Source organism: Periplaneta americana, chromosome 15, assembly GCF_040183065.1.
Source record: "Periplaneta americana isolate PAMFEO1 chromosome 15, P.americana_PAMFEO1_priV1, whole genome shotgun sequence".
Classification (NCBI taxonomy): domain Eukaryota; kingdom Metazoa; phylum Arthropoda; class Insecta; order Blattodea; family Blattidae; genus Periplaneta; species Periplaneta americana.
The window spans coordinates 42,927,817-42,939,821 of record NC_091131.1 but is presented as its reverse complement, the minus strand read 5'-3'; the positions used below and the strand labels follow the sequence as shown (position 1 = coordinate 42,939,821).

At 33.5% G+C, this 12,005-nt stretch overlaps 1 protein-coding gene across 1 annotated transcript in view; it reads right to left on the bottom strand.

Moving 5' to 3' along the window:
• Nucleotides 1–1,818: 1,818 nt before the first annotated feature.
• LOC138714822 (phytanoyl-CoA dioxygenase, peroxisomal-like) overlaps nt 1,819–12,005 on the bottom strand; it is a 30,333-nt gene continuing 20,146 nt past the window's right edge. Inside the window, exons 7-9 of the mRNA XM_069846987.1 lie at nt 8,153–8,287; nt 7,856–7,990; nt 1,819–3,389 (exon numbers count right to left, since the gene is read on the bottom strand). Coding sequence (XP_069703088.1) covers nt 3,336–3,389; nt 7,856–7,990; nt 8,153–8,287 — 324 coding nt within the window. The 3' untranslated portion in view covers nt 1,819–3,335. The remainder of the gene's footprint in view (nt 3,390–7,855; nt 7,991–8,152; nt 8,288–12,005) is intronic.

Genomic DNA, 12,005 nt, shown 5'->3' with positions numbered 1-12,005 from the left:
AAAGGGCTGTCCTTTGCACCACAAATGCTCGATAAACAAACCTATGACTTCTTGTTACGTAACAAGTACTGGAGGCTTCCATTGAAAATTGAACACGGAGTATGGGGATGTAGGTCTGAGTTGAAAAAATATGATGTGTTAGTAGACTCCTGTATTTCTAATATTTCCCGTAATCATTATTAAATTTGAATTTTGTTTATTTTGTAGTGGTTGGAAGCTGACGATGGCTGGTTCCGTTCATCTTATTGTTGTTGGCAGAATGGTGGATATCGCATCGATGGTAAGTGGTTACTTTTCCCTGTATTTTTAATAATTATAGGCTGGATAAAGAATTTTTTTACTAGCCTGGAATAAGTTCTACTTAAATACTGAAATAAACAAACAATGTGATGCTGTAGATTTCGTGTGTATTGCGCTGTACAATGTATTATATAAGATAGGTAGTGTACACATGGGTGGGAATGTAGTTCGATGTGATTACAACATTTTAAATTAATAACAGTTGTGAAATAAAAGAAACAGGTTTGATACATGGAGGAAAAATCTTTATTGTATAATAGTACATGATTGTTGTTTTAGAAAGAGCGTACTAGGCTATATAACAGTAACATAATCAAATAAATTTATATGGAACTCTATAAAACAAAGTAGAACTCACTTGACTATTACATAGGAAACATAATTGAGGCGCTGAGTGCAATAACAGCTTAAGTTGAAACCCCTTGCTTTGGGAAAAACAAAGTCAAAGTTTTAAAACAGTGTAGAAATTTTAATAGTAAATTTACTCTGATCATTTGTTTTGTAAAATATTTTAGACTGTGTAAATTATTCAAATCCAATGTCAGTTATAATTTTAACACAACCAATTTTTAAAGATTTGTAAATAAATAATGTAGAACTTAAGTCGTTATTGCATAGAAAGTATGAGAACTCTTAAATTAGAGTACGTAGGCATTAAAACCAGTAGAAAAGTGTTATGTCACTAACATACACGAACTTTATTGAATGAATAATGAGAAATAATAATAGGCCTACATTAATACTTCAGCTTAACAAATTAATACACACATGTTTGTATTGCTAAGAACTTGATCTAAAAAATCCCTCTCGTCCAGGTTTAACATTATCAAAGAACTGAATATTATTTCATCATTGAAAATTCTTAAAGGCAGATACGCCTTTTTCTCATAAGTAATATTTTTGACTAAACGTGCTTTGCTTGTAAACCGACGTCATGTAAGATTATTGTTTAATAAATTGCCCGACCTGTAAGCAAAACAGGGAACAGTAATATCAGCAAAAGAAAACAGCGTCAGTATAACTATATAAGATAAAAGTAGAAATGAAATCAGTACTAGACAAACAGTTAAAAGACAAAATAGAAACTCTAAAAACAAAAGCGCTTTCAGAATAAGAAGGCATAATATAAGGCGGAGCTAGTTAAGGCCGGTCTATGTCGACTAGCCAGTGACAATGAAGCGGTGTTGTCAAAATCGTCACGTAGTCTCGCTGATGCGTCACGTATTATTTTCATTCTTGCGCACAATATTTATAGGTAGGAATTGATTTTAAGCTGTGCCGTTCGATAGAGCAAAATATTCTGAAAAGAACTGTACAAGATGACAATTCTGTGTCAACTCTCTTGCGTGTTATCGCTTTAAGACTAAACAGAGAATATCAAGCTTATAACACACAACATACAGTATTTCGCTCAGATGTCTCTCTCTGTATGAGAAGATAGATTGTTTCTTTTCAAATTCAGACGTGGACTGTTCCCTGTTGTGTGATGTGGAACTTGCCCTAACAATGTATCTTGAAGAAATTGCAAGCGGCTCTGATGTTTCGTCTGTTCTTGCTAAAAATAGTTCTACTTCACAGGCGGGGTGTATGGTGCTGTCTGTATATAATTTTTGTGCGAGATCGTGCGTATTTGCTTGTTTTCCGCTCAGAACCAATACGCGGTAAGTGTGAAATACCACATTCAGTATTCCCAACGTAACACACATAACAATTTCCCTCTTCTTACCGCTTAAGCGCGACATTCATTTTACTGCTTTAGGCTTTTAACATATTATTTTTAGAGACGTTTAACATAGTGATAATTATAAATTGGAAACTTACCACTGCAATTTCACCTAAATTGCAATGTTAATTATTGTTTTTAAATATTTGCAAAAATTAAGTAAAGTCTACTACTCCACGAAACTTATTGCATTCCTGACACAAGTAACATTAAGGAAGCCGTGAAAAAATCAACAAAGATTCCAGATGCGGATGTTATTACTGCAATATGTTATATAAATAATATTGTTAAAATATTGTAATGAAAAATAAATCATTACATAAACTTACCGTTTAAGTTCGCATTTATAGACTGGGGGAAAAAAAAGACAGACGTATATCACGGCCTGCTGCAGTATAGTAAACAGAGAAAACATTTTATAGCAACAATGTTGAAGATAGATATATTTGTTTTCCAAAGTTGCCGTCATTGAACAGAAACCAACATGGAGATTTCATTGCAACTAATTAGAAATTCGTCTTTCAGGTATATAATAAACGATCTTCGCACAAAATAATGTACGATACACGAGCGGTATGTTTGTTTTCATGTTCTCGGAAATTAAAAAAGCTCAACTACGTTTCGCTTTTTCAATCTTTTCCTGGAACATGAAAACGTCAACATACCGCTCTTGTAACGCATATTACTGTTTTAGGGACTTGCTAGTGACGCAGTGCGTGCAACTGTCAATTTTTCACAAACACAGAATCTGACTTCACAGGCGTGTGGTGTAGGAGTGCAGACGTTATCTCGTATTTTCGAGAAAGGTAAGAAGACAATAAAATAGGTGGTACACCTGTATTTACCTCTCCTGGAAAATATCGCCATATGCCTTTTTATTCTGAAAGCGTTTATAACAAATAACGGATCAGTATAGAAACCGATGGCATGGGTTTCGACTCCTTAAACGAAAAGAAGTAACAGGAGAGTTTAGATTCTACACAGGGCACGACTCTTTGCCACACCACCTGTATCAAATTGTAATAATGCATCTCAGCAAATGTGCAATATCCGAAGATCGGAACTGTTATGAACGCATAACACCTATTAATAGTAGAATTTTAAAGTAAAACAAACAGAAATAAAGGACATCACTAGTGTGTGCTGGGAATCGAAGAGGAGAACGATGTAAAAATCAAGATCCTGTTATCGGGAATAGACTTTTGTTTTGCATATTGCTTACACCTTAGAGATATTGAAACCACGTTTAAACTTAACATAGAATCATATATCGATATCAATTTTTCTTCTTCACTTCTCTTCCATGGACTGCTTACAGATTTATTTCGTTCCCTCTTGCCTGGCGTACTCTGAGTTTCCACCAAGTCTGAAAAAAATATATTTTTAATTAGATTTCATTAAGAAGTCTGGAATATTGATGGTTAATTATTAAACATATTTTTATTTTGAATATTTGAATTGGAATGGAGTGATTTAGTCAAATTATTTAATCAGCCATACAGGTCTACATTCAGGGCACACTAGATCACATTACTCTGGCAACAGAAAGGGAAAGAAAAGGCGTCTCCAATTAACAAGTTAAGACGTAAATTGAGTTAGTGAAGTATTAATAAGCAAATAACAAGAGAAATTGGCAGACAATGTTATTTAGAAATATAAATGAATTAATGAAAGAATTAATTAATTATATTATATATATGTATACAGAGTGTTTCAGGAAGAGTTTAAATATTTTAGGAGGATGGGCTATTTCAAGTAAAAATTCCATATAAATAGATATTATATAAACACACATGATGGAATACCTTAAAGAAATGATAGGTATAAAGACTTCTTTGTTCTTCAATATGAACAGCTTTCTGCTGGCTTCGAACTCACGAACTTCGAATCCAATGGCTGTCATAGTAACCACTACAGTATTGAGAAAACGACTTGATAGGAAAGTAATATAGCCTATACCTACATTACGGGCAAAATAAATTGAAATATAGTCATATTAGATTAGTTAAGTAGGGAACGCATCTTGATAGAGGGATTTTACTGTTTGATAACAATAGTAATTCATTTTCCATTACACAGCAGAGTGTATGGACATTAAAATTGTAATAGGAACCTTTAAATAATATAATAATTAATAGGATCTTAAGATAAGATAAGATAATAACTGCCTGCCATTGGATGTAGCCCAGAAGGACTCAGTATACTCTCCTACATGAATTTTACAATATTAATTGTTTACATAAATTTTGTAGAAAGAAAATTAGAATAAACATATATGAATTATAAAGTGAAGAAAAAAAATTAAACATTGAATATGATGACTCAGAATTTGGCAAGAGCGTTTCAAAACTGAAGTTATGATGTCAGCAGTAAGTGTCTGTGGTAGTTCAAAAGTCTTCCTGAAGCTTTCAAAGAACTTGGGAATCACACCACGAGCTCCAATAAGAAGACCAATCACCTCAATGTCTTCAAGCTGGTATTTTGCTTTGAAGTAATCAATTGTTGGCAGATAAATGTTGATCTTTTCTTGATTGACATCCTCCGGCTGGCTACTCCCCGTTTCAATCCTTATGGTAGGATCAATTATATATCCTTTCTTGGTAGTCTGGGAATACGCTATGATGTCAATACGTCTAGAGGAGCCATTAGTAGCAAGGCAAAAAACTTCCTCTTCTACTATCCAAGACTTTTTTCTTAAAGCAGTTGCAATTAAGGATCGAACATGATGGTGTCTGGCATTTCGGAGGAGTAAACCTCTGTTACACTGACCTGGGACGTGGGCAAGGGTTTCAGTCTCCGGGCAGCCATGTCTGCACCGGGATCCATCCAAAGAGCGACCAGGTACTCCTCTAACTGCTGCTAAATTGGCATTCATTTTGAGGCAGGTTACCCATTCAGATGTGGATAGTCCAGACTTATTAAAAATCCAGGCGTTGGTTTTAGGTGGTTTTACCATACTTACACGAAATAAAATATATACAGGGATAGGAAGTTACATTAACATTGTTTTTACAATAAACAATTACATGAAATAATAAGATAAATATAAATGTATAAAGGTTTTTCTTCACCAAGTAAAGTAAAAAATGAAATAATGTTGAAAGAAGACAAACAACAAAAGTTCGTTGCAATATAATAGTCAATTAATTTAAGAAGGGAGTATACATGTTATTAATGCAGACTGGGATTTGGTGCTAGACATTACATGTAAAATTAGTAATTTATAAATACGTCTGAAGGAAACCTATGTGAACTCAATTCTCAATAACAAAAATGTATTGGATCAGGAGTGGCAATATTTAATCATTAGTTTGTAGATCTTTTGTGAAGTACTCGTCAAGCTTATAAAATCAGTTATTTGCTAAGTAGTGTTTTAATGCATTTCGAAAAGAAAATTTTGATTTCTGGCTGCGAATGCTGGCTGGAAGGGAATTAAACTTTTGGAACAAAGATAAAGAGAAGACGATTCAAAAAGTTGAGTAGTATGGTTGGAGAGAGTAATGGAGTTTTTGTTACGAGTATCATATGAATAATAGTCAGAATTTCGCTTGAATAGCTCTTTGTGGTTACATACTGGGAACACTCTAGAATTCTTTGAAGAAAGATTTACAAGAGTGATTATTAGATATTGATCTACTGCACTTCAAGAAATTATATTGTATTTAATCCTGGAGTAGATATAACCATAGTAGCAAGCCATCATTGTTTTTCTACTGCAGTATTGCAATAGTTTAGAAATGAGACAAGCGAAATTATCGAGCTGATTAGAAAGATGGTTGACATGATCTTTATAATTCAAAAACGAATTGATAGTTATATCGAGGAATTTGGAAGCAGATACCGTCAACGCGGACTACTTTGACCCTTAAGGTATTACTTGAACCCAGAAGAAAAAAGTGTTTACTTGCCATTGGAGTAACTTAGGTGAAAATATTTGTACAAATGAAAGTTTGCAGAGAAAGAAAACCACAACTTTCGACACCAAACTGTTATTTTACATCGACGAAAACATTTTTTTCTTCTGGGTTCAAGTAACACCTTAAGGGTTAAAGTAACCCGCGTTGACGGTACTTCTTCTATTGATATGTTGTTAAATGTAGTTGTGTTGCTTGTTGACAAATTTCTGTGAACTTTAGACTTGAAAAATATTAATTTAGTTTTAGTAATATTAATTATGAGATGGTTTTCAGCACACCAGTTTTGAAATTAAATCATAATTTTATTGGAGAGGCAGTGTTCAATTGTTGGACGTTCGTTGTTGGATATACTGTATTTTTCACGAAGGATGATAGTACAGTCGTCGGCAAACAAAGTACTGTACTCCAACCACGAGAAAGTCTCCAGGGAATGAGAGGGAGCGGGGTGATGCTGTGAATGAATGTTGATGTCATAAGATTTTATAAGGTCGTACACGTATGTACTCGTATCTCTGTTGGCTAAGTCTCACAGCACAAACAATAACACTGATATATACATTTTTATACTACCCTAGTTACAAAATTAGATCACGGTTAATCTCCTGGTCTTAATCTCTCCATACAGGAAATAACATATGCAGGAGAGCGCATGATTTTTAAACTGACGTTATAACTCTAATATTATCTACTTCGCTCCAATAGATAACGCAATAGTAAGTACATTCCTTTCACGGTTTATCTCCTGGTTGGAGAACAGTAATGTGAACGTTAGTTAAATATAAGGGAAGATCATTAATGTATAATAAGAATAATAGGGAACCAGTCACAGATCCCTGGGGGATCCCTTTGGTGATTTCTTTGTGTTGTGAACGAAATTTTCCACCTCTATGATTGATCTCAACTACTTAATATCTCCTAGTTAAATAAGATTTAACCCAATCTTGGACTGGGCCACGGAAGCTATAGTTGTATAGTTTGCAAAGAAGAATGTCATGATTAGTAATGTAAAATGCTTTTGATAAGTCTACAAATATAGTTAATGTTTTATAACCTTAATTTAAATCCAGATGCATTTTTCAAGAGTAGAACAAACGGCATTTATTGTAGATTTATGAGGAATAAACCCATGTTGGTGTTTGGGTGATTGGGAAATGAAACAATTTTGTCGTACATTATTTTTTTCGAATACTTTCGAAGCTGCAGTTAGCAGCGCTACAGATCGAGAGGTTGTATGACTGCTACTTTGAAGATACAAGGGCTGCCAGCGAGCGACAGGTTTATGAGTGGAGTGAGGATTTTCGATATTGATGAACCAAGCTCCTTAATGAGAAATGGAGGAACATCATCAAAGCCAGAAGAGAACGTATTCTCTAATTTTCATATTGAGCATGAGACATCTATTTCTGAAATTTTATGACATACCAATGAATTGTGATAAATAACGGCAGGTGAATTTCTTACACTTTGTTGCTTTTTTAGTAGGTTATTTTACGACGCTTTATTAACATCTTAGGTTATTTAGCGTCTGAATGAAATGAATGTGATAATGCCGGTGAAATGAGTCCGGGGTCCAACACCGAAAGTTACCCAGCATTTGCTCATATTTGGCTGAGGGGAAAACCCCGGAAAAACCCCAACCAGGTAACTTACTCCGATCGGGAATCGAACCCGGGCCACCTAGGTTCGCTGCTAGTCGCGCTAACCGTTACTTCACAGGCGTGGACCACTTTGTTGTAATAGTAAGGTTAAGGAAATGGTTATTCAGAGTGTTCGCAGTGGAATGGGGACAGACAATTTGGAGCCATTTTGCTCTAATTAATTTATTTGTAGAATTGATTAATAAAACATATTGTAAATAACTTTTAAAATACTAAACACGTTAATGAACTATTGTATATGAAGATACATAACTTACCTGTAAGTCCGGTATTCCTTTCCTAAGTATTACTTTTTCAATTTCTTTTGCAATATTTTCTTGCGTAGTTCCCTGAACATTAATATGGTGACATTCGGATGCAGCATAATGGCAAGAGATGGCTTTACGGAATCCCTGTTTTGAAAAGAAAAGTACATTAATCTCATAATGCGTTGTTTATGTTTATGTCTTATTATTTATTGAAATGTGCGTAAAGTAAATGTGTTAATGATGCTAGGAGAGTGTTCCTATGTATATGCATGAAAAAGGAGTTTATAATTCAGTGAAATATCTCACCTTGGTTTTATTTATACCAGAACCATGAATTAAAATCGGATGAAAGAATACTGTGTCTCCCTTTTCCATGTGAAGTGGTACCAAGGGATGATCGTCATATCCTTCAACTTGATGGAATGCCTTGTTGACACCGTGCTGTAGAGAGATTAATTTTTCTCTTTTATGCTTAATATTACCTGATAAAGTAAACACATGTGAGATGGCGAATATAGTAAACATGCTAGATGTATTGTCCTTGCTCAGTAAACTTAGAAACTAATGTTGACTTTTCGATTGATTTACCTCGCATTAGTCCAAGCTATAAATTACAGTAGGACATTGTAAGATAGGGCAGTTCTTATAGTAACTCGCTCATGCCAATAACTCAGCTACAGAAAAGAATAATAAAAATATGCCTTAATAAACCTCTTGAACTGTTGTATTTAGAATTTAAAATATTTGACTTCCATCAAATTTATGACAATGTATTATTGAATTTCGTACATAAGAACTGAAATATATTAATTAATTTATGTTCACAAAAATATAAAACCAAAAGATCAGACAGCATATGCTTGACAATACCTAAATGTACCACTACTGTAGCATATATCTTGATTCCATCTGAAGATCTTGATTCCATCTCTTCCTGGTCTCAACAATTTGGACTTAACCTAAACGCATGTAGATCACAGGCTATTCTGTTCGCGAACCGTAGATTAATTCCTTTAGTCAACGACCTGAATATTCCACCTGTGAAACTGAATAAAACAATCATCCCGTTTAGCTCTACCGTAAAAAATCTCGGAGTACATTTCGAATCTAATCTCAATTGGGATACGCATATTAAATATACATGTAAGAAGGCATTCTCTATTCTCCATTCACTAAAAAGATTGTATCATTATCCATCTAAATTAAAACAGACGCTGGTACAGACACTCATTCTACCTCACTTCGATTATTGCGACGTTTTGTTCAGTGATATCAGGATTGATTCCGCTCAGAAACTACAGCGTGTTCATAACGCGTGCGTCCGCTTCGTTTGTAATGTTCGATACTATGATCATATCTCACCTTCTTTCAAGAAGTTATCATGGCTTAGGTTACATGAGAGGAGAAATCTGCACTCACTTTCTCTCTTATATCGAATTATGCATTCTTCATCCCCCTATTATTTATTCGCTCGATTTCATACTCTCTCTCGCTATCATAATATTAATACTCGATCACAACGCGATAACACGCTAGAAATTCCACTTCACTCATCGTCTCTGTATTCCTCATCCTTCACTGTTGCTACCTCTCGTCACTGGAATTCTTTGCCGCCTGAAGTCAAGGGCTGCCGAACATTGAATTCTTTCAAATCCAAGTTAGAAAATTATCTTATGACGAGTTGCCAAACTAACTTACTATTATGACAAGTGTTGTATTGCATGTTTTCACGTATTCACATTTTTTTTTATGTTCTAATGATATTCAACTTATTTTATATTTTTGTTTTCATATTTTCCGATAATGTTATATCTCTAATGTGTAAGTTGAGCTATATATAATCTTAATTTTTCTTATTGTGTGTACTTAGAAATATTGTATTCACTGTATACTTTGTACTGCACTATTTTATTATTATTATTATTATTATTATTATCATCATCATTATTACTATTCTTATTTATTATTATTATTATTATTATTATTATTATTATTATTATTATTATTATTATTATTATTATTATGAATAATTGTCTTTTTTTTGTATGCCTCATTTATTTTGACCTGCTGTTCACATATTATTATGCTTTTTTCTTTCTTTCTGTATGTTATATATTATGTCTGATTTCTTCTTATTTGTTGTTTATATTTTATTATTATTATTCTTATTATTATTATTATTATTATTATTATTATTATTATTATTATTATTATTATTATTATTATTATTATCTTATTCAGTTTTGTGTGTAAAATTGTAGTGTAATTTGTAAATTTGTAGTGTTTTTGTAACGCAGTCTTTACTCCTGGTTGAGTGTTAGAGAAGGCCGTATGGCCGTAACTCTGCCAGGTTAAATAAATCATTATTATTATTATTATTATTATTATTATAATCACAGTAGCAACTTCGGTCCAAGGGTTTATAACATGATAATAGCTAAATTTCCAAACATACAACTTGCTAATGCTCCTAATTTTAAAAATAAATTAAAAATTGCTGTTTAGAGAGAAAATTTAAAGTTCAGTTATTATGATATCTGTGTTCTTTTTTTTTTTTTTTTACTTTTTTACTCTGTTATTTAATAAAATATCTTAACATTATGTGGAATGTCCCCTGAGCACGCGTATTTAATTTACTATTTCTGGGGGTGCTAGAGTGTTCTTGTATAAAAAAGCAATGTGTATCTTTCTTCCGGGAATAAAGTATTATTATTATTATTATTATTATTATTATTATTATTATTATTATTATAATTATAAATGGCTTTCAATTAAGAAGAGCACAGAGTAGTTCTAGAAGAAATATTGGAGAGGAACTTGGACTAGAAAATAATAATTGTAAAAATGATTCTTCTTCAAAATTTAGAGTAATTGATTTATCAGTTCTTTTGTGCAGTGCCTATTTTTGTTGTTCTTGTGGGTCACAAGAGGTAAAAAATAATTAATCATGTGGCATGCATATTGAAACTTTATGACTTATTATCCGCAGTAGCCAATTTTCTATAAAGTAGGAACATTTTCTCAGAAATAATTTGAGGTAAAGTAATGAAATTTTGTACACTAATTTATTATTGCATAATGCAACATTTTCTACAGAAAATGTGTTTTTGTGCGAATATTTAAAGATCTTTACTTTGGCATAGCAATGATTTTTTTTTCAAATACTACTAGATTTTTGAAAAATTATTAAAAAAAACTAATTGAAGTTTTAAAATTCTGTTTGCAGGGATTTGTTACATATAATAGAGCAAATGTGCATAGATTTCAGAATCATATCTTTAATACGAGGGTCATACTGAAAGTCACAAGCAACTCATTGTTATAAATCTTAATTTTTATTTATTTAGACAAATCAGGTACATAATCTTAATCTATAGACTTTTCTGTCACTTTTCAACATAGTCTCCATTTCTTTGCACACATTTTTCCCGCCGTTCTGTGAGTTTGAAAATTTCCTTGCTGTAGAAGTCCGCTTCATCTTCCCGAAGACACGGACGCACTGCTTTCCGGATGTCCTCCATCGTCTCGTAGCTTTGGCCTAGCAGCTGCTCTTTTACAGAACCGAAAAGATGGTAGTCGGAGGGTGCCAAGTCGGGACTGTAGGGAGTTGCGGATGAGTTTCCCACCCAAATGTTCCGATTTTCTCCACGGTGACACGATCAGTGTGAGGCCACGCATCGTGTTGCAGGTTAACCTTCTTTTCAGGACGTTTCTCGCGCAATGCACGACGGAGGTTCAAAACTGTCTGAATATAGCGGACGGCATTTATGGTCTGTCCAGGTTCAAGAAATTCAACCAAAATGCATCACAGAACTCAACTTTTTCCTTGTTGCATTCCGTGGAGGCAGTTCGATGGCGACCGCTACGAGGCTCATCTTTGATGCTCGTGTTCCCATCTTCGAAATTTTTCACCCATCTCCTAACACTGCTGGCGCCCATGCACACATCTCCGTATGCACGCTGAAGTCTGAGGTGAATTTCAGCAGCAGATTTTTCTTCTTTAACAAGGAATTTAATGACAGCACGCTGTCGAAACGAACCATCGTTTTCAACCATTTTGCAAACATTGCTTGTGGTCACAAGTTAATGATGTCACAATATGTCAATACATAGTGTAAAGTCTGTAGATTATGATCATATATAATCGTTTTTGTTACAT